Source organism: Blastocystis sp. subtype 4 (assembly GCF_000743755.1).
Source record: "Blastocystis sp. subtype 4 strain WR1 chromosome Unknown seqid_0010, whole genome shotgun sequence".
In the NCBI taxonomy this organism is placed as follows: Eukaryota; class Bigyra; order Opalinata; family Blastocystidae; genus Blastocystis; species Blastocystis sp. subtype 4.
Genome location: NW_014569537.1, coordinates 1 through 20,494, shown reverse-complemented (window position 1 = coordinate 20,494; position 20,494 = coordinate 1). Strand labels below are relative to the sequence as shown.

The 20,494-nt window shown below is 40.3% G+C and overlaps 14 protein-coding genes across 14 annotated transcripts; 6 read left to right on the top strand and 8 right to left on the bottom strand.

Annotated features, from left to right (window-relative positions):
- Positions 1 to 15: 15 nt before the first annotated feature.
- On the bottom strand, positions 16 to 613 carry JH06_0189 (hypothetical protein; the record flags this gene model as incomplete). Its single annotated transcript, XM_014674369.1, has 3 exons — positions 16 to 138; positions 174 to 195; positions 270 to 613. 3 exons carry the CDS (start codon positions 611 to 613, stop codon positions 16 to 18), a joined length of 489 nt encoding a protein of 162 aa, XP_014529855.1.
- Positions 614 to 784: 171 nt separating this feature from the next.
- On the bottom strand, positions 785 to 1,782 carry JH06_0188 (pre-mRNA-splicing factor; the record flags this gene model as incomplete). Its single annotated transcript, XM_014674368.1, has 6 exons — positions 785 to 1,124; positions 1,155 to 1,288; positions 1,323 to 1,435; positions 1,467 to 1,525; positions 1,558 to 1,638; positions 1,673 to 1,782. 6 exons carry the CDS (start codon positions 1,780 to 1,782, stop codon positions 785 to 787), a joined length of 837 nt encoding a protein of 278 aa, XP_014529854.1.
- Positions 1,783 to 1,851: 69 nt separating this feature from the next.
- Positions 1,852 to 3,541, bottom strand: JH06_0187 (actin binding protein; the record flags this gene model as incomplete). The annotated part of the gene is made up of 8 exons (XM_014674367.1): positions 1,852 to 2,259; positions 2,290 to 2,394; positions 2,460 to 2,606; positions 2,637 to 2,970; positions 3,001 to 3,134; positions 3,165 to 3,243; positions 3,276 to 3,453; positions 3,487 to 3,541. 8 exons carry the CDS (start codon positions 3,539 to 3,541, stop codon positions 1,852 to 1,854), a joined length of 1,440 nt encoding a protein of 479 aa, XP_014529853.1.
- Positions 3,542 to 3,876: 335 nt separating this feature from the next.
- Positions 3,877 to 5,610, top strand: JH06_0186 (putative ADP-ribosylation factor GTPase-activating protein; the record flags this gene model as incomplete). Its single annotated transcript, XM_014674366.1, has 6 exons — positions 3,877 to 3,967; positions 4,004 to 4,335; positions 4,537 to 5,261; positions 5,303 to 5,346; positions 5,375 to 5,445; positions 5,482 to 5,610. The coding sequence occupies 6 exons, from the start codon at positions 3,877 to 3,879 to the stop codon at positions 5,608 to 5,610; spliced, it is 1,392 nt and encodes a 463-aa protein (XP_014529852.1).
- An 877-nt stretch (positions 5,611 to 6,487) lies between these two features.
- JH06_0185 (hypothetical protein) lies at positions 6,488 to 6,989 on the top strand (the record flags this gene model as incomplete). Its single annotated transcript, XM_014674365.1, has 3 exons — positions 6,488 to 6,591; positions 6,623 to 6,776; positions 6,798 to 6,989. 3 exons carry the CDS (start codon positions 6,488 to 6,490, stop codon positions 6,987 to 6,989), a joined length of 450 nt encoding a protein of 149 aa, XP_014529851.1.
- Positions 6,990 to 7,039: 50 nt separating this feature from the next.
- On the top strand, positions 7,040 to 7,254 carry JH06_0184 (DENN domain-containing protein; the record flags this gene model as incomplete). The annotated part of the gene is made up of 2 exons (XM_014674364.1): positions 7,040 to 7,108; positions 7,138 to 7,254. The coding sequence occupies 2 exons, from the start codon at positions 7,040 to 7,042 to the stop codon at positions 7,252 to 7,254; spliced, it is 186 nt and encodes a 61-aa protein (XP_014529850.1).
- Positions 7,255 to 7,297: 43 nt separating this feature from the next.
- Positions 7,298 to 7,834, top strand: JH06_0183 (hypothetical protein; the record flags this gene model as incomplete). Its single annotated transcript, XM_014674363.1, has 1 exon — positions 7,298 to 7,834. The coding sequence occupies one exon, from the start codon at positions 7,298 to 7,300 to the stop codon at positions 7,832 to 7,834; it is 537 nt and encodes a 178-aa protein (XP_014529849.1).
- A 669-nt stretch (positions 7,835 to 8,503) lies between these two features.
- Positions 8,504 to 9,866, bottom strand: JH06_0182 (putative B-like cyclin; the record flags this gene model as incomplete). The annotated part of the gene is made up of 9 exons (XM_014674362.1): positions 8,504 to 8,563; positions 8,594 to 8,698; positions 8,729 to 8,845; positions 8,876 to 9,045; positions 9,075 to 9,198; positions 9,229 to 9,306; positions 9,337 to 9,474; positions 9,505 to 9,795; positions 9,828 to 9,866. 9 exons carry the CDS (start codon positions 9,864 to 9,866, stop codon positions 8,504 to 8,506), a joined length of 1,122 nt encoding a protein of 373 aa, XP_014529848.1.
- Positions 9,867 to 10,097: 231 nt separating this feature from the next.
- JH06_0181 (transporter, major facilitor subfamily protein) lies at positions 10,098 to 11,534 on the top strand (the record flags this gene model as incomplete). The annotated part of the gene is made up of 7 exons (XM_014674361.1): positions 10,098 to 10,397; positions 10,428 to 10,505; positions 10,537 to 10,902; positions 10,931 to 11,130; positions 11,160 to 11,244; positions 11,274 to 11,420; positions 11,451 to 11,534. The coding sequence occupies 7 exons, from the start codon at positions 10,098 to 10,100 to the stop codon at positions 11,532 to 11,534; spliced, it is 1,260 nt and encodes a 419-aa protein (XP_014529847.1).
- A 1,299-nt stretch (positions 11,535 to 12,833) lies between these two features.
- On the bottom strand, positions 12,834 to 14,302 carry JH06_0180 (hypothetical protein; the record flags this gene model as incomplete). The annotated part of the gene is given in 7 exon segments (XM_014674360.1): positions 12,834 to 13,200; positions 13,232 to 13,464; positions 13,480 to 13,587; positions 13,618 to 13,640; positions 13,743 to 13,975; positions 14,008 to 14,062; positions 14,095 to 14,302. The coding sequence occupies 7 exon segments, from the start codon at positions 14,300 to 14,302 to the stop codon at positions 12,834 to 12,836; spliced, it is 1,227 nt and encodes a 408-aa protein (XP_014529846.1).
- A 212-nt stretch (positions 14,303 to 14,514) lies between these two features.
- JH06_0179 (putative endoplasmic reticulum-golgi intermediate compartment protein) lies at positions 14,515 to 15,815 on the top strand (the record flags this gene model as incomplete). Its single annotated transcript, XM_014674359.1, has 7 exons — positions 14,515 to 14,656; positions 14,687 to 14,845; positions 14,876 to 14,985; positions 15,016 to 15,347; positions 15,379 to 15,449; positions 15,482 to 15,558; positions 15,588 to 15,815. 7 exons carry the CDS (start codon positions 14,515 to 14,517, stop codon positions 15,813 to 15,815), a joined length of 1,119 nt encoding a protein of 372 aa, XP_014529845.1.
- A 54-nt stretch (positions 15,816 to 15,869) lies between these two features.
- On the bottom strand, positions 15,870 to 17,412 carry JH06_0178 (mitochondrial SAM 50; the record flags this gene model as incomplete). Its single annotated transcript, XM_014674358.1, has 10 exons — positions 15,870 to 16,006; positions 16,036 to 16,191; positions 16,223 to 16,282; positions 16,313 to 16,496; positions 16,526 to 16,640; positions 16,672 to 16,848; positions 16,879 to 17,033; positions 17,065 to 17,183; positions 17,215 to 17,326; positions 17,359 to 17,412. The coding sequence occupies 10 exons, from the start codon at positions 17,410 to 17,412 to the stop codon at positions 15,870 to 15,872; spliced, it is 1,269 nt and encodes a 422-aa protein (XP_014529844.1).
- A 137-nt stretch (positions 17,413 to 17,549) lies between these two features.
- JH06_0177 (glucosamine-6-phosphate deaminase) lies at positions 17,550 to 18,601 on the bottom strand (the record flags this gene model as incomplete). The annotated part of the gene is made up of 3 exons (XM_014674357.1): positions 17,550 to 17,680; positions 17,713 to 18,425; positions 18,456 to 18,601. The coding sequence occupies 3 exons, from the start codon at positions 18,599 to 18,601 to the stop codon at positions 17,550 to 17,552; spliced, it is 990 nt and encodes a 329-aa protein (XP_014529843.1).
- A 111-nt stretch (positions 18,602 to 18,712) lies between these two features.
- Positions 18,713 to 20,317, bottom strand: JH06_0176 (glyceraldehyde-3-phosphate dehydrogenase; the record flags this gene model as incomplete). Its single annotated transcript, XM_014674356.1, has 1 exon — positions 18,713 to 20,317. One exon carries the CDS (start codon positions 20,315 to 20,317, stop codon positions 18,713 to 18,715), a length of 1,605 nt encoding a protein of 534 aa, XP_014529842.1.
- Between the last annotated feature and the right edge of the window lie 177 nt (positions 20,318 to 20,494).

The window sequence follows — 20,494 nt, the reverse complement described above, 5'->3', positions numbered from 1 at the left end:
AGGATAGTCTACAGATCATTGCTTCTTAGAATTACAAGCCTGTGCCATTGTATCCATTTCAATCATTTTCTTTGGAATCTCCACTTTCATGATGTGAATTGCTTCTTTGCGCGTTTCTTCAACAAAATCATCAAATCCCTACTCCAATGACTTGTCAACCAACATAATTGTACCTTCTGGATTTTAGGATCCACTCTATCCATTATTTCGAATTCAACACCGAAAGTGTGATGATACAAACAACCATCTAAACATAGTCATGATTATACTTATCATCGTTTTGATTCTTTGTATACATTCGCTGAATTGCCTCCAAGCGTTTGCGGTTCTCTTCTTCTCGTTTCTTCCTTTCCGCTTCAGCTCGCATTTTCTCCACGGAATCTGCCACTTCTAGTTTCTTTACAACTACATTTCGCTCAGGAACATCGTCTGTTTTCACTGTAGTGAATTTGTCCATTTTCAACATCAAACTCTGTTTGACATGACCAACGGACGAAGCAGCACGTCCTGAAGTAACTACAGCGTTGCGTTCACGTTCGCGAGCCAGTTCAGCTAACTTCTGATCATCAAACATGGTGTTGCTAGAAATGAGAATGGAATTGAAAGGAAACATGTCAGTAGAACGAGGGGAATGATGAGAATGATGATGGGAGTGATGATGTGACGAGCGAGAAGAGGAACAAGAAGAAGAACGTGACCTTGAACGTGATCGAGAACGCGAGGATGAAGGAGAACTCGATCGAGATGACTCTGACTGTGTCGATCTAAACATCAAGATTCATCTTCAGATCCACTTAGTCATCATAGGATCTTCTCCATTCATCAAAATATGTCCTCTAGAACGTATTTCCTTGTTATTGTATGTATCATAGACAATCCAATACGAGTTGGGATTAATCACTTTCAATATCTTTGCTGGATACCACATCAAATCAACTCCATAAAACCCCATAACACTATCACCTGCATGAATTTGGCCTGGTTTTGTAACTCGATTCTCCAAAGCTTCTAATTTTAGAATATTCACATCCCATTCCCGTTTCACAGATACAGGAATCATAGGAAGAATTACAGATTGATATCGCTTGTTTTCAATGAGAGAAAGAGCAAATTTCCCAATCGTCCTATCCGTCATTTCTTTTCCTCTTTCTTACATTGGAACCTTGTCAGAAAAGGGAACAAAAGTCATTTCATCATCAAAATATGGAGCAAAGTACTTCCACAACTCTCGTGGATTGAGAGCAAAACGAAGATATAAGAAACCAAGTCCTCGAATAAAGGGAGATTCCTGGAAATCAAACCCATTCATAAATTCAACTTACTGTGCTATGAAGCATATATATCACCTCTTGATATGTGAGTCGCTTGCATGCAAGAAGATATAAAATACAGAATGCAGAGGATGGATGACGCGATGATCCAACAACCAAAGGTTCTATTCCTAAAATAACGAAACCAATACATACCCAAGTCATGGACAACGTCTTTTACCTCTTCCATCACATCCTCAAACTCAACAATATCTCTAGAACATGATCACTCCTATTCACGAATTACAGGATCTTGAAGAAGTACCGAGATTCTAAAATATTCGAATACAACAGTTCACCAAGGTTGAAGGTTGTAGCGTTCCCATGTCTAAACCATCACGTATTTCCTTTAGAATCCGTACATTGGTACCTCATTCTCTTTCGCAACATGCTGTGCAGCAAGTTTTGTTTTCAGCTGAGTTTGGTATTCAAGCAAAGCTGCCTGACGATACGCCTCTGCAGTATTAGGCATGATGGATTACAAAGGACGATACAATTAAAAGAAGACGATGAACTTGATTATGCCTTTCCAACAAACACTTCACAAATTCTTCGCATTCTCCTTCTTCAACTCCTGGAGTGTTTCATTCAAGAATTCCAACCGTTTCATCAATATCTCCATCTCCTCTTCTACCTCCTCCACAGTCATCTTTCCCTGTTTCGGTATATAATTACTGCGAGGAGATGATGGAGTATGGCCAGTTGGTTCTGGGGACAATGGTTGAGGATTCACAGGAGTAGGAGAAACTGGTGTAGTAGCCTTGGGAGCTGAGTCAATGTCCCATGTTTTGAATTCTGTCTTCGATAACACAGGATTGCCAGGCTCCAAACTCATCAATAAAGGATTACTGTTCTGCCCACATCGCCATTCCTCATTACTCATAGCTGGAACACCAGCATATGTAGGTGGATAAATATCTGGCTGATATCCTTCAAACTTCCGTGGGATCTACACATCAGCAAAAGTTCAAGATAGTACATAAAATGGAAGAGGTTCAACATCTCCCTTACTAGTAAGCTTCATAATTCGTGCAATTTCACATCGATTAACATCGCAAGCCTTCTTTGGTAAAAGATGCAATCCCTACAACAAGCATTAGAATCTCATTCAATCCATTCACACATACAACAAATATCAGGGATACATACTCTTGCTGAGACTGTTGAGGAATACTGACTCAATCCATACAAAGAAGATTCTTTCACTTCATAATATCTAATATTACCATCTCCTTTGCCTGCTAAATACAGAATACATGTATCAGGATCATAAAATGGGAATAGAGTTCCTGAAGCCTAATCATCAGAACTATCACTCTCTCCAACTTGATCTAATGATTCACCACAAATCGGCTTGCGCAATGAACGCAAATCCCACATCTTATACTCACGTTGAGAACCACGATTGAAACCAGTGGTAATCACACGAGGAGAATCGCCGAGCCACACCATCTTTGCACACTTAGCACCATCGTGAGCACACCATTCTCCTGCAACATGATTCTCACGAGGATCGAAAATGCGATTCATCTTATCCTTTGTTGAAACACAGAACAGATTTCCACTGTAATTCCAGTGTAGATCTTGAGGAAGTGTCTTACAGTCATAAGTACCAACTTCATCTCCCAACTTGCAATCCCACACTTTGCATGTTCCATCTCTAGAAATAAGAACTAACATGAATGAAAACGCAGAAGCCGAAACAGCAAGGAGTTCGGCTACAGGATTAAATTCGACAAAGGTGACTTTTCTGTGATGTCCATTCAGAGTCAGAATAGGCTCCGTAATGTTTTCGGTCGGTCCGCCTTCTGGGAACTGCCACAGCTACTAATCAGATCAGAAAACAATCCCAACCATCACAGAGAGATCGGCAGAGGAACTGATAATCTGTTCATCATTGAATGGGTTGAAATCAAAGTCGCACAGGTCACCTCTACAGGATGATCCGAACAGAACAACGCATACTTATGGCCTGTAAGCAGAGGGAGACTTGAAGGCATTCTTCCAGGAGTGTTGTGTGCGCGAATAAGGATAGGACCACCACCTCCTCCAGCAGGGAAAGCAAAATATTTCGCATTGCCTTTGATATAACATTGATCACCAGTTGTTGTAGCAACTCGGAATCCTTGATATATCTCCTCAGCTACGAACATTACATACAAATCGACTCATTTACGCTGAAGACCGGGGCAATATACATGTCTATACTTAGATACGGGTGTGTAATCCATTCGAAATAGCAGTTCACAAAATAACCGTTTGTCCAGTCTTAATTCACGTTGTCGAATCCGGGGGATCCCATGATTCCCACAAAAACAAGGGAACAACAAGCAGAGTGGTTTTTATAACTGTTCTGAGTCCTTCCAATCCAGTTCGGACAAGTATTATGGCTTATAGTATTATCAAATTAATGGCCCTAATTATTGTATTCTATCCTATTATATAAGGTATCTATTATTCATTATGGCCCAGATCCATAATACGTAACAAAAATGTAACTCCTGAAATACCCAAAGAAGTCCCGAAATCTTGAGATGATTCATCTTCCATTCTCAAACTATAGACGATGAGTAAGATCAAGGCCTCTCATAAGAAGATTCTGGAGGAGTTGCTGAAGAAGGATTGCAACAAGGTTTGTGCTGATTGTGGAGCAAAGGGTAGGTAGTTTCGAAAGGATTATTTTATCTCTATAGGACCTCGATGGGCTTCAGCCACTCTTGGTTGTTTTATTTGCATTCGCTGTTCCGGAGTTCACAGAAATCTGGGAGTTCATATTTCTTTCGTCCGTTCAGTTTCTCTGGATAGTTGGAAGGATGAGCATATTAAGAATATGCAGAAGTGGGGTAACAAGAAGTGTAATGCGTATTGGGAGGCCCGACTTCCTAAGAATTATCCTCGTCCCGATGAGCACAGTTCCATGGCTGAGTTAGAAAGATTCATTCGTGCTAAGTACGAGCAGAGACGATGGGTGGCTGATGATGGTGAGGAGTATGAAGAAGAGGAGGAGGAGGAAGAGGAGGTTGAAGTGGATTCTGATGATTTTGAGCCTAAGAAGAAGGCTAAGAAGCCCGCTAAGAAGGCTCCTGCCAAGAAGGCTCCTGCTAAGAAGCGTTATGTGAGTGATGATGAAGAGGAGGAAGAGGAGGAGGAGGAGCGTCCTAAGAAGAGTGCCAAGAAGCCTGCCAAGAAGCCTGCTAAGAGACAAATGGTCACTGATGATGAAGAGGAAGAGGAGGAGGAAGAAGAGCGTCCTAAGAAGTCTGCTAAGAAGGCTCCTGTCAAGAAGGCTCCTGCTAAGAAGGCTCCCGTCAAGAAGGGTGCTAAGAAGCCTGTGAAGGAGGAGGAAGAGGAGGACTTTGATGCCGAAGAGGCTGAAGAGCCCGTGTCTCCGATGACTGAGATGATGAATGCTATTTCTGCACCTCCTGCTCAGCCTCAGCAAGCAAATCCTATGATGGATATGAGCGGCATCATGAACCTCTATGCTCAGCCTCCTATGGCCCAGCAGCCTGCTCAGTCTCCTGCTATGGCAGCTCAACCTGCTCAATCTCCTGCTATGGCTGGTCAACCTGCTATGCCCACCCAGTCTCCTGCAATGACAGCTCAGTCCCCTGCTATGGCTGCTCAATCGCCTGCTATGGCCGGCCAACAGCAGCAGATGGGTTATGGAATGCAGATGGGATATGGCATGCCCCAGGGTTATGGAATGCCTATGGGTTATGGTATGCCTCAGGGATATGGTATGCCTCAAGGCTATGGTATGCCCACTCAGCAACAACCTACGCAGGGAAAGCCTGCTCAACAACAACAGCAGCCTCAGCAGCAACAACAACAACCTATGGGATATGGAATGCCTATGGGTTATGGTATGCCTCAGGGATACGGAATGCCTGCTCAGCAACAACAGCAACCTAGTCAGCAGAACGCTGCGGCCATCAATTTTGAGTTCTGGTAATTGTAGCTGCATTGGATTGTTTGTTTGAGAGAGGAAGGATGTCAACGAATTTAGTAAATGAAATTGAGCAAAGTGAAGCTGGTTGGATTGTGAAGGAAGTGTCATGTAGTCATTAATCACTTCTTGACGCAAATAAACGAAAATGCGACAAAACAAGAAGAGATAAACAGGATTCTTAAAGTAGAGACTGGAAAGTGAAGAGTTTAGCATTTTTAGGAACTAGAGTTTATTGGAGAAGGAGAACGATTGGTTCATTTACTAGGTCCTGTGGTAGTTGATGAGAAGATTCCAGATGCTCGAGCAGAACTAAAGGAAGAATTCGCAAAACTAAAAGACGAAGAGTGATTAAAGAATGGTATTATTACGATTAGAGATGAGCTTCGAGCACAGTTACAGGAAGAACAAAAACGGCATGATCACATGATGGAAGATATGAATCATTCGCATTTTTTTGTTTGTTCCTCAGTCATTTCATTGACAGTGTACAGAATTTCATGTTCCATCTGCATTTGGATGACCGGTTCAAAAGGCGGAAATAAAAATCACATGATGCAGGAATGCGAAATATTATCGATTCCAAAGGATGGAGAAAAACGCAACGAACAAATGGAATGGATAGTAGTATTGAAGATTATACAAGACGAATTACTGAACACTCATTCCCACGGGGCTTGACAACTCTCAAACAAAGATGTCGTTTCATGTTCGTATTGCAGATTATTTCTTTGTAGCGACAGTTTCAGTTGACAGTAGACAATGAGATGAAAAGTGACTTTAGAGAGTAATCCAGAAAGAGAGAATCCAGATCCTCAAGTACTTGATCGATTTCCACCCGAGGATTATGAAGACGTACCGTTTACAGAGAATGCCGAGTTTGTCAGTATTTGGATGTACTGTTAATGTGTAGTTTTGTTTACCCGAGGGGGCACGTATTGAACATCGTGAATTAGAACGAAGAAAGCCATATGTGTTTACTTTCTGTTTTACACAATCGTATTCTCCTTCCTTTATGTTTATTGTAGAGATGGAAGTCAAAGTTTTGGAACAAGCCTTGTGTTTTATGAATTATTGAGTAAAGATGCGAATGACGGTTCATTATAGAGATTGATGGAAAAGAATGTTACAACAAGTATAATCAAGAATTGTATATTCCCAAAGCACTGTGTATCTTATCTCTAAAGCCATTCTTCTCTTTACATACATCTTTTTTGAAGTCAGTGCAATGAAATGGATTGACTCTAGAGCTCTGTATCGGAAAGCCGTGACAAGTGAAGATCAAGACGACATTTCCGAAATGATCTCAGAGAGTGAAACCAAGCTCCCAAAGTGATATTGTCACTTTGAACTCATTGGATAGACTGCGCCATATGTCATCCTTCCATCGTCGAAGTACGATTAATCTCACTCAACGTACGGCTGCTTCCATCTTATCTCCAATCGAGCGAGATATTCGTTATTACATTGAGGCTCTTCCATACTACAAACCAGGGTATGCAATTCAAGTATACCATGTACATCTCCTTTCTCGCTAGATTCCTCTATTTGAACAGAATATCAAATTGATCTGCCCACCACCTGATTGTCTTCCATTCTGTGACCCTATCTGCATGCGAAGTTTATTGAATTGTCTATCTCTTCCTCATATTACTCAAATCATTTCTACTCTTCTTAGTGATGGGAAGGTGTTAATGCACAGTCGAAATGTACGAACAGTTGTTCTATAACTATCAAGAAATACCAACTCACCCTATGTAGTACAGCATTGTTATCACTAATGTTGCCAATCCACTATACACTCACATACATTCCTCTCCTTCCTGCACAGTTAATTGATTATATTGATGTCTGATTACTCTCTCCATTTCATTCTAGGCACCAACTCCATTTTTAGTGGGTATTTACTCTACTACCTTTTCACTTCATCAAACAGAGAATGAATTGGAAGTTCTGTTGGTACATCTTGATTATGATCGAGTAGTGGAAATATGAATTGTAATATCATAGTTGACGTATCCCACTAATATAACTAAAAATGAACTGGAATTACCGTGTGTTGAGTGTTTCGATCTCATCCCTCCACTTGTCTGTATCCATTTCTATTTCATTTTACCTAGATACAATTCTCGACACAGATAAACCTGATTCCCAATTAGCCACGTACTGTACATTTTCGGTTACATTGGGTCCAGGACCACTAGGAGTAACATTACGTCAAGAGGCACGTCAGCTGGAATACAGTCAACCTGGTATACCTCCAGTCTTTGAGCGAATTGTGTACATTGACAGTAAAAACGCCGATTTTAGTCATGGAATTCTGGGCCATCACATTTCAGAGTGCATGTTGTTGAGTCAGAACCCAGCAATCCTTCAAATCAATGATATTCCTGTCGTTGGTTTATCACTGAAACGAACCGCGATTATTCTGGCTTCTGCACCACGTCCATTGACATTAGTTCTTCAAGTGGGTATTCGGAATGTTCCCGAAGGAGTGTCAATTCCGACTTCGATTCGATTGAACACTGTTGTGAAGGATATGAATGAAGAGGTTGGTATCGAGAATGAGTGTTGACTGGGTAGTCTCGCTATTATCACGAAGATGTTCGAATCGCATTCTTCTTATTCTTCGTATGTTTTTTCAGGAATCTGAAGCAGTATTGGAGTAGGAACAACAATGAGAAATGAAAAATAGAAGTCGAAGGAACGAAACGAGTATTTGACAGAAAAGGGTTTGTGGACTCGTTACCATCATCCTCTCAGTCCTTTGCTTCTCAATTTGTGACCACTCAAATCTTTGAGGGTTTGTTGTTAACATTAGAACAACAAGCAAATGGAGAAGCACCACGAAACGAAGAAGAAGCTGAGACTTATGGATTGTGGTCGTTAATGGAACAGTGTATTGATGTGTTGAACGAAGAGGAGGAATTGGAGAAGGGAGTGGAAAGAGTTCATAACTATCTTCATCCCAAGAATTGGCGTTTGCAATCTGTTCACTTACCTGTGATTGATAAAGAGATTACGTGAGATTATTCGAGGAGGATAATCTGTAGAGCTGCTGAAGAGATCTTGAAAAGAGATCCTAAAGTGTTCCCTCGACTGAATATGGAGTTGTTTGGTAATCCAATTTCTCGATTTGAGTTATGATGTGTTTGTTATGAATGGTCCTTTCCATTTTTAAGATGATCAATGTATGGTACAGTTGTAAGAAATGTACCAAGAGTCAGTGTGATCAACAAACAGTTCACACAACGATCTGAGACACACACCCATGAAATGCGTCCTTATACTTCCTAAAGACTGCCTATTTATGAACCCCTTCTCCTTCACCAACATTTAGATTGTTCTCTACTAAACGACCTGGTAATAATGGAATCAGATTCAATTCTTCCATATATGTCTCTTTATCAATGCTGAATACACTCCACACTTGCGAATTCTAGTTATGAAGAACAAGATAAGAACCCACTTCCCACTGCTCTTCACTCACAAGAAAACGAAGAGCCGCCAATACACATAGTTGTGCTAATCGTGATGGTGAACTTGTTAGAAACGATCCCTCAATCACTGAACATTCAAGAAGATACTAATCTTCAAGTATTCCATTGACAATTACTAATGATAAAAACGTGAGTTTGGAATCAGCTTGAATGGAAACCAAATCAAACAGAATGAAATCAAAGGAAGTGACAAACAGAATATCATACTCCAAACAACTTAACACTTCATTCTCCAGTAATCCAACTTCTTTCGAAGAAAATGTTCGTAGTGAGAGATCTGATAGTACTACGTGTCTTTTACTCCATATTCCTTACGTATACTGGAGGGGCAAGAATCATATGTGAGTTTCGATGCAAGCATCAACACTGTTGCTCCTAAACACTGCAATTGGCGCAATGAAACTTCTTTCTTCTCTAGATACTTGTCAGCGATCATAAACTAATCATCATTCTGAAATCATGATATGACAGAAAGAATGGTTGTTTCGGTTGTTAAATGAAATTCACATGAAACTTCCGCTAGCCAATCAAATAGCTTCCTTCGATGCTATGGGAAAGATAATCATGATCGGCCTACAGTTAACTTGATATGGGAGCTGGAGACACAGCTTCTTCCTTCTAATTCTTTCATATGTGCTAGGTTCCGTGGTTTATAGTGACTCCACTGATTTTGAATCGGACTATCCAAATAGGCTTCAATTAACTCGTAGTCAATCTAATGATCATACAAAGAAGATGAAATGACATTTAGACGTGAAGACGGATCGGCGGCAGGTTTTGATTTAGGTAAGGAGATTGAACTAGGAGAATCCTCAGAAATGAAGGGAGGAATGCTAGTTTTCGAATACGGAATCACGGTCGTCTTCCCAATAGATCCATCATAAGGAGGAATGATATCGACATTGTATCGAACTAGAGGACTCTTTGCACGAGTCTGTTTTACTTCTTCTTCACTTAGAGAGGCCAACGAATCATTCACTAACTCAATAGTCTTTGTAATATTACCAGTAATATCACAATCCACTTTTTTGGATGTCTATATCTGATCCGATTCCATTCTTCACCTACAACTGTTGTAGACCACTCCTCTCCTCCATCTCTCTTCATATTGACATCAATAAACTATCAGAGAGAAGATAATACCGATGAAAATAAAGTTGGACTTGATTCAATACAGAATAGCTCCCTGATCACGAGAAATGAGTCATTGATGAAATTCCAAAGATCGGGACTATTTCGTATGTGTTCCGATGTCGCTTATTTCGAGGCCAAACGTTGTAAACAAGAAGTCATCGAGTCTACCAGATGAAAAATTGGTGTATTGAAGTAGTTTCGTTCATGGACGCGATGGGAGTAGCTTTAGTCATCACTCTTATACCCTTTTTCACCAAGGAATTGGGTGTAGGAGCTGTTGGATTTGGTATAATTACTTCTCTTTACGGATTGTGTCAGATCATCGGAGGTTCAGTAATCAGTTATCTTTTAGACTCTGTACTCTCTCGGAAATCTATCTTGCTGATCAGCTCGATAGGATCTGGACTTAGCTACTCGTTACTCCTGATTCGTGGGAACTTGATTGCTCTTGTTTTCAGTCGTATGCTTGTTGGATTTATCAAACAGACAACAACATCTTGTAAGGTCGATGTGCCTATCACGAATCATTTTTAGGCCCTTGTTATGATGAGTAAGGACTGCAGTCCAAACAGTTACTCTGTTCTTGCTGCTGTTCGTCACATGGGATCCTTTGTATCAGATTCTGATTCATATTGAGTATTAGGTGGGTTCTGCCTTATTGTCATGGATTACAAAGCGATATGATGAATATGTGGCGATTTCTCTATCAGTGTTGATATTTGCAGTTGAATCTGTGGTAATTCTCCTTTTTATCCACGAATCGAAAGATAAAAACAGTCCATCATCTCCTGTAACAACCACTGTGGAGAAAGAACAGAGCAGCAAACCACTTCAAACATTCAAGCCAATCATCCGATTTCATGCGAATTTGGGACCTGTTCCATTCCATCTGAATCGATCCAGAAGAGATCTCATCTCCAACGAAACTGTTCTAAGTTTTGCATTCATTCTTTACATTACCTACTTATTGTGTATCGATTCATTGAATAAGGGATTTGGTGCAGTGAAAGTAGTGTATTTCCACTTGTCTTATGTAGATTGTCCTTCTTCAGGACCAGTTTGATGTCTCTCCTCATCAAATTGGATTTGTATATGTGTTTTCAAACTTATTCATGTTTATCACAGAGTTCATCATTACACCCATTTTCACTCGAAATGTATGTTCTTTTTCGATTGTTGTTTTCTCGCTTCTCTTGTTGATGGGAGGAAAACTCTGTCAATTGCTCATTTCCAATTTGTATGATTTCTATATATTATTCATTATAGTTCCCAATATGTGATATTTTGTGTAATTTTGAATACAATTGGAGAGGAAATGTTTGCAACTACCTTTGTAAATATTCTAGGCAAAGTATTATTCATATACTTTTCATCAAGTAGATCTCTCCTCCACATCTCATTAGTCGATACTTCTCATATTATGACATTGCTGAATCCATCTGTCGTCTTGTGGGTCCTGTTGTATTAGGAAATGTGATAAGTCGATTTGCTTATGATGGTTGTCAGCGAATCCTTGTACTCTCTTTTGTAAGATTAGGATTGAAATGTTAGTCATAGCTTATCTTGCTACTAGCATGGATTGTGATGCCTGTAGTGAATCGAAATGATGCTTGTATTGATAGTCCGTTTAAGGAGGATTGAGTGATGTTTACTTCTGCTTGTTGCTATGGTTGTTTGATTTTATCAATAATAAACACATTTATTTGCAAGTAATAGACTGATTCTCATGACTACTATTGAGAATCACGTTTCCATTGTTATAAATAGTATCAGGACATAAAGTAATGTCATCTTGAATATTGGAATAACTCAAATCAGATGAATATTGTTTAGATGAAATGTTTACTGATTGATGAACAATACAATTTGTATGGAATAAATGATAAATCTGCTCTTAACGTTACAATACCATTCCTACCTGAAAGTGATTCCGGAGAAACTCATAAGAAATCGACTTCTTTCCTTCTCCATACTATCCAATCATTTCATTCCTTTATAACAAACTTCACAAGTTGCTATCGGACAATGATACCGTTGCTCTTCAGGAATGTACAATTGATTGTTGAGAACAACAACTATGCCAAATCTCTTCCATAAATAGAAGCTTACACAAAGAAATACCAGGATGAGAAGAAGCATGAGCCTCTAAATCCTGGTAACAAGAGAATGACTCTGAACAGTTGGGAACTCCACATTTATAAGGTTTTGTGGAGGTAAGGTATTGCTCTGGAATCACTTCAATCGTTTCATCATCACTATCAATACTTTGTAGTGACATTTCTAATCGTTTCACTTCTTTGCGTAGTTCTGCAATTCGTTTTATATTTTCCCTCCATGCTGATCGAATATACGAACTAGAAATGATACATCAATGATACAACAACCAAGCTATCCGAGTACATTCTGGCTCATTGTGATACTTTTCTGTACACCTCCGTAGCAAAGCACTAACTTCTCGGTGTATATCAATGGGATCACACATACTACTCCGTATTCCTTCCCACATTCCTATACTTCTCATATTGGTGCCGCATTTCATGATGAACGAAACCAGAATACGACTGAAGGTGTTTTCCACAGCTTTGTAGCGGGCAAATATAACTATCATCCTGTTCTACTTCTCAGATCTCCAATTCCTTGTTGGTACGAGTATGAACGAGAGCATGTTCTCGTAATGAGGATGGTCGCGAATAACGCTTAGAACAAATACTGCAAACATAAGGTTTAACTTTCGAATGGGAAAGCTACTTATTACTTGTCCATATCACAGTCACCTCATGCGAACGTAAATGTGTGGTATCGGAGAAAGAGGAATGGCAGAGAGAGCAACTGTAATGTTGATCTCCTTTCATCATACAGATTACAAAGAAAAATGTCTCTCCCAACAAACACCATAATAGCATAATATAGTCATAAAACACACTTACCATCAAAAATAGACTATAGAGTCGTTGCACTTGAAACTGGAATACCAGTATTCGTGTCAACTAACTGAGCACACCAAGGGAAAATCTCTGACGGATTACAAATCTGGTAGAGTCGGTTGTTTTGTCCCTTCAATAATCCAGAACATTGACGACTACAATCATGAACCAACACAATTCCACACTCTTCATTATTACTATCTGTGCAAGTACACGCTAAAACAGGCAAAATATTGCATACAAAAAAAGAGGGACTATTATGGTCATCACGCACTAATGAGAGAGAGAAGAATACAGGCTGATAACAGTCACCAAGACAGCAATGGCGAAGCATACATACTCCAGGTGAATTGGTATCACCCCGAAGCATACTAGAGTAAGAGCTTTGAATGATAGAAACAATAACTGTTATACCCGAAAGCACATGGCAGATCATCAGGATGAGCGAACTTAAACAGAGTCATCTCACGAAGTTGTTGTACTGTTTTACGTGTAAGAGAACAGAATTGAGAGTTGGCATCAATGAATTGACCATCAGCTGCTAGAATAGCCTGAGGAATTGGATTCTGTAAGAACATAACATGGTAATTCACAGTGCTCTTAACAGGTTTGTAGCAAATCTCACTCAATGCTCGACGTGTTTTCACCTATCTGAGTCACACACAGAAAAACAGTACTTCAACCTCTCGAACTTTTTGACGAAGTTCTTTGACTGCTGATTCTAGATAACGAATCTTCTTCGTTGTCTCTGTAAGAACAGTTACTTTGTTCTTTCGAATGGAAACGCCAGATGACTATACTGAAATGTCATTGATAAAGATACCTCAAGAAGGCTAAACAATTCATTGATGCAAAGGTTCATTCGCTCAATTCGCTTCTTTTCGGAAATGTTGTGTTCTACATTACATTGATAGCAGATTCCTACGACTGCGCTTGTCAAGACCCTCTGACACTTTTGTTCGTAGGCTTCCTCGTGAAGAGATAGAAGGCAACGGACGAGACACAGGAACACTATCAGTTCGAACTTCAGGATAATTTGTCATTCCGATTGTTTCATCTGTCGATGGTTGCAAGGACAAGTCAAACGAATCTGGTTGATTGGTTGCAATTGCGTTTTGAGATAAAATATCAGGCAGCTCATAATCACTTGTTGAAAGACTACATGTAAAAAGAAAAAACAAAGCAACAACGGTTGATACTCAGGTTCATTCTTATAACTTATTCCACAGGAATAAATTGGAGCAACTACAATCAATTCCAATGCCAAAAATAAATACAAGCTGCAGGTAACAATTCTCCAGTTCTCTGTGTACTTACACTCGATGCATCCGTGTAATAGTCCCCATCAAATGATAGTGCACTTGTTTGATACGGGTCATACATGGGAATGTCCGAAGAGACACCATCGTCCTGGAATAGATAGTTCAGAAGGCCATTTGATGCATTCTCAAAAAATGGCTTTGAGAAATAATCTATCTCGCTCATTAAGGGAATAATGTGATTAATCCAATTATTGAGTCGCTATACAGGGAGTCTGTATACGTTTGTGGAATTAGGGTCCCGACCCAATTTGTGATCCCTCTTTTTTTCGTGAATCCGGATTTGGAACTATTGATGGACAGAACACACAATAAATAGAAAAGAATCACGAAATTATTCAAAAAGGCAAGTTATTATCCTCATTCTGTGAATGGAAGATGGACGAATTGCGTCAGCGAAGGAGTCCTCAGCCATCTGTTAAAGCGAATATCCCAAATGTGAAGTCTGTAGTGAGAAAACTGGATCTCTTCCCAAAAGTTCATGAAGATTATGTGATCAAAACAAATGAAGGTGGTTATGGTAACTGATGAGACATGAAGTAATTTGTAGTATCGTTAGTGACTATTGCGATAATGGGTGTGCTTCTTCTCTCAGAAGTGATTTCATTCTTTCAAGTACAGAGGAATGATGTTATTACCGTGCGTGACACTCAAGATGAACAAATGTTCATCAATTTTAATATAACAATGTATAATGTGACTTGTGGAAGTGTTCTATTCTCTTTGGATTAATCGATAGAACTCGTGTTTGATGTTCAAGATGAAGATGGAGTTCATTCGTTTGGTTCCTCCAGTAAACTCACCCGAATGGATCTAAATGAAAACGGCACTTCTATTGGCTTTTACCGGGTTTGTTTCTCCTCCAAATCTCACTCATAGCAACGTTTATCGAAGACCAACTGTGGCTCTTGCTATGGAGCTGAACGTGCTAACCAATGTTGTTCCACTTGTGATGACATTGTGAATGCTTACATATCTCGAGGTTGGGATACATGGATGCTATTTAAATTTGCCCCAGAATGCTATTCATCGAAACCATCGATTGGATTCAATCGTCATGTCGGATGCATGTTGTGGGGAGCGTTGAATGTGAACCAAGTAGCAGGAGTGATTCATATTGCCACTCGAACAGGCCAGGTTGATGCCAATAAGCGTCCTTTGTACGATCCAGAGATTCTGCAATTCCTAAATTCATCCCATTTTATTGAACAGTATTATTGTGATTCTCAAATCACGAATTAGTTTCTCTTTTGGAGATTATCTACCTGGTATAGTGAACCCTCTGGATCAGAAACTTGTGTTGTCAAATTATGGTACTTTTTTGATATGAAACTCCCATCCATAGTTACTTCACATACTTATCATATTCAAATGCTTCCTGCAACATATCATTCGGGTAACGTGTACATTCGCTCCAATGAAGTACTATTAGACTGTGGAGTGAACTGTAGTTATCTGTTTACGAAACAGACTATCCTGTTAAGGTGAATCCACAAGGAATTGCTGATCATGAACCGGGGATATTTCTGGAATTCCACATTTCACCATTTATGCATGTTATTGAAGAATCCCGACATTCATTTCAATATCTTCTCGTGCGTATTTGTGCAGTGATAGGCGGTGTTATGGCTGTAGGAGTTGATGATTTCTCTCATGTAGATATCCAGGTTTCTGGATAGACTCTTCTATTATTTTATGAAAGTTTAGTTGATTTATTGTTTGAAAGAAACACATTACATAGCACAAAACAGAAAACTGAAGCGTTTTTGTGATAGTGAGTAGTTTAGTTCCAATCGTCCCACAGTTCCAAATGGAATCATTACACCAATTCCATAACTCTGGAGAGCACTATGATATATCTTCTTCAAATCTACATCCTCACACTCCAAAAATCCCAACGAGTATTGCGATTCCAAATATTCCCCAGATTCCAGAAGAGTTGTCCACGGATTCCAATTCCATGATTGGCACTGAATACCAAGGGGAAACTCACAGCAGCACCTAAAGCCAAACACCGATCTCCTCCGAGAGCATCACCCTCCTTTCTCCCACCTTCTACAAATCATTCCTTTTTCCACTATATTACCCTCAGGCTTGCTTCGAGGACCTATATCAGCCATCTCATAACCTCGAATGTGTTCTCCAGCTAATCATGATTCTCTCTCTCATCTCTCACTTAGGAAGAAGCGATCAAAATAGCGAGTATTTTTACGACTGAGATTCCGAATCATTCCTCCATAGCTCGACAAATGCAGTACCAATCCAGGTTCACCCAAAATCATGGGTGAAACTGGAATATTCGCATTCAAATTGGTTTCCACTTTAACATGATGAACATCACCCAACAGACCACTATATCCCTGTAATAAAAGTTAAGATCCAATCTTACCAGCTTCAGTTGACCGAATAATCCTGATGTTGCTAATACAGGATTGTTACGTGTATCGAAGCCAAGAGAGGTAAAAATAGTTGATTTGAGCGAGGGTCGACACTCATTCAACATACTTCACTTCATCATGAATCATGAATTCTTACCTCCGACTACAATGGTTATTTAGGATCTTTTCCACATCTAGATCGGTAGCTGGAGCCATATCTCGCCATGTTAAACTATACCCCAAAGAAAAGTGTCTGGAGGGAGAAACAATGGTAGCATTCACTCCTTCATCAAAGCAATTCACACTACTTTCTTTCAATAAATTACGAGATTCTCTTTAGATGAAGCGAATGATAAAATCTTACTTGAGATAGTTGATATTGAAGCTACAACCATGAAACACCTTTGGTATCTCATAATTCACATTGTAGTATGTATTTCGACGCATTACGTCATACCGAATACGTGAACTCAAAGTATCAGCAAAACCCAATACATTGAGATAATCAACAGAACCCTCCTATCGGTAACTTTCTGCACATTGACAGTACAATTCCAGCATCATTTCCCGAGGTCGTCACACTTCCTTGAATTCCAATTCTAAAAGGTCTAGCCTCCTTTGCATTGATATGTACTAAAACATCTAAATCATTAGGAGAGAAATAGTCCGCTATTCATGAAAGTCCACAAGGTAGCGTTACCTGTGTCCATTGTAAGTTCCACATCTTCAAAAATACCCAGTGCAAGAAGATTCATTTTCATTTTCACGAGAGCAACATAAGCCTCACCAAATGACCTAGCATTCAATATTTCCTATAAATAACTCATCCAAATGAATTCAGAACAGGTCCAATCTCTCGTAAGAAAACAATAGATCTAGTTTCATCACCCATTCCCATTTGTCGTACCGTGTCTTCCCTGCAGACTCTCTATTGAACCCCACAATCCGCATTGGGATATTATTGACTAAATCATCCTGGTTCATCGTGATGAATGATTTACTGGAAACAAGAATACACAGCACAATTCTGTAAACTTAACCTTCGATTACTTCTTCGGCTGATTCTACTCTATTTGAGTTTCCCAGAAAAGATCGACGATGTTCAGGATCTTCCGCTATTTCTTCAATTGGAGATTCAGAATGAAGTTCAGTAATAGGTGTTGCAACTACCCCCATCAACTCTATTCTCTACAAATACCTCTGAAACTGATCTCGCTCTCCAAATGATTGACAACGTTGTAATTGTCACAAAGGCCGACAAAATACTCCACACTCGTATACTTCAGTGTCGAAGTCGAGAATCGATCACACACGATAACCGCGTGTTCATGAGACTGAAGGATAGATGCTGGATACATATTCGCTATAGGCTCTTCCACAACACGATGTAATGCACGAGCACAATGACGACCCAAAAAGAGAGCTACCACCTCATGACTATCAATGACGTTGCCAATTCCCATCGTCAGAACAAAATAACTTTCGATATTGTCTCCACAATCCGGACATTCTTCGTAATCACCAATTCCATTACGAGAATAACTGCGATCATGCAAGTTACTCACAGTAATTTTCTTTTGGCGAGTACGACTGGAAAGAGAACTACCAGGAGGATTTCCGCCAATTGAAGCTTCTGAATTCACATTCGCAATAAACAATTGGATTCCTCCATTTTCTGTTATTGACTTTTCGAAAAGAGCACACTCATTAAGAGAGTCTCTAGCAACGCCATTTAAGAAATAAACATTCTGAGGGACCACATCTACATGCTTAAAGAACACTTCATAGAGTCGATAAGCATAACTACGAGGATCATTCTTATCAATTCCTTGGAATTCCTCTAGCTGGAAGAAGGCAACATTATGAAACGATACTAAACCATTCTGGTAGGCCTTGATCAGATTCTCAAACCTAGGAGTCAGTTCTGTCACGTAACACTACAAAGGAAGAACGTTTGGCGTAGGACTTGGCAAAACAGTTGTAAAGAGCCTGCCTTCTGTCGGAGCAAAAGCATTGATTTGTTTCACAATGTAATCAGAAGCAAAACGCAAACAGGCGTCTCCTTGATTTTCAATCACAATTCTCATTGTAGATAAGTAACTAGTGAGAAAAAGAATAAAAGATAGTAACCCAAACCTATACTGAATTTAGTGGAAATTGTAATTTCAACAAACACATTGAAACTAATGGTATAAGAATTAAGAACGATCGACCGCCATGTGCTGGATGAGATCAACCATACGGTTCGAATAACCCCACTCGTTATCATACCAAGAAACGAGCTTAACAAAGTGATCATTAAGAGCAATACCAGCCTTCTTATCAAAGATAGAAGACAGAGGACAAGTCTTCAGATCACGAGACACAATATCTTCCTCAGTGTATCCCATAATACCCTTCATGTATGTCTGTGAAGCCTCCTTTACAGCAGCACAGATATCCTCATAGGTAGCAGGCTTCTCAAGGACACAAGTCAGATCCACCACAGACACATCCTCAGTAGGAATACGGAATGACATACCTGTGAGCTTTCCATTCAGCTGAGGAATCACCTTACCCACAGCCTTGGCAGCACCAGTCGAAGAAGGAATGATGTTGAAGCAGGAAGAACGACCTCCTCTCCAATCCTTCTTGGAAGGACCATCCAACACCTTCTGAGTAGAAGTCACAGCATGAACGGTAGTCATCAGACCCTCCTTCAGACCGAACTTGTCATTCACAATCTTAGCCAGAGGAGCCAAGCAGTTCGTAGTGCAAGAAGCATTCGACACCACCTGAAGATCCTTGGTGTACTCATTGTGATTCACTCCCATCACGAACATAGGAGCATCCTTTGAAGGAGCCGAAATCACAACCTTCTTTGCTCCTCCCTCCAGATGCTGAGCAGCCTTCTCACGCAGAGTGAACACTCCAGTGGATTCAACCACATACTCTACTCCATTGGCACCCCACTGAATCTTCTTGGGATCCATCTCATTCGATACTGCAATACGACGACCATTCACAATAATGGCATCCTTATCAGCCTTCACAGTACCCTGGAAAGGTCCATGAGTGGAATCATAACGAATCATGTACTCCATATAGTCAGGAGTGATGAAAGGATCATTGATAGCAACCACATTCACCAAGGGATTCGGTTGAGTAGCACGGAACACCAGACGACCAATACGACCAAATCCATTGATACCCACATTCACAGGTCCAGCATTCTTCACAGTCGAGTTGGCATTGATGATGTTCACAAACTCAGGCTTCAGAGAGGCACCACCCACCAGGAATCCATCAATATCAGCCTGCTTGCCCAACTCATTGCAGTTCTTGGCATTCACTGATCCTCCATAAATGATTCGCACCTTATCAGCCACAGCACCACTCACATTATCACGAAGCCACTTACGCAGAATCGAGTGCACCTCCTCAGCTTGAGCAGGAGTAGCAGTCTTTCCAGTACCAATAGCCCAGATAGGCTCATAAGCAATCACAGCGTCATCCCAGTTCTTTATAGCATCAGCATATGCCTTCAACTGACGAGTCAACACCTCAGCGAAACGACCGGACTCACGCTCCTGAAGAGACTCACCCAAGCAGCAGATCACCTTCAGTCCGTTCTTCTGAGCATAAGCAGCCTTTGTAGCAACCTCAGCATCAGTCTCACCCTTTCCACGACGCTCAGAGTGACCTACAATCGCCCAACCGACCTTGATATCCTTCAACATCTCAGCAGAGGTCTCTCCAGTGAAAGCTCCATTTCCCTGAGTCCATACATCCTGAGCAGCTACCTGCACATCAGGACGAATCATGTTCACAGTGTCACGAAGATACAGAGCAGGAGGAGCGATTACCACCTCAGCATCATTATTGAGATTGGAAGCATTCAAGGTGTTCACGATCTCCTGGACCTTCGACAGAGATCCATTACACTTCCAGTTTCCTCCCACAAACAGCTTACGAGCAGCAGTTCCGAAAGAACGAGCCAC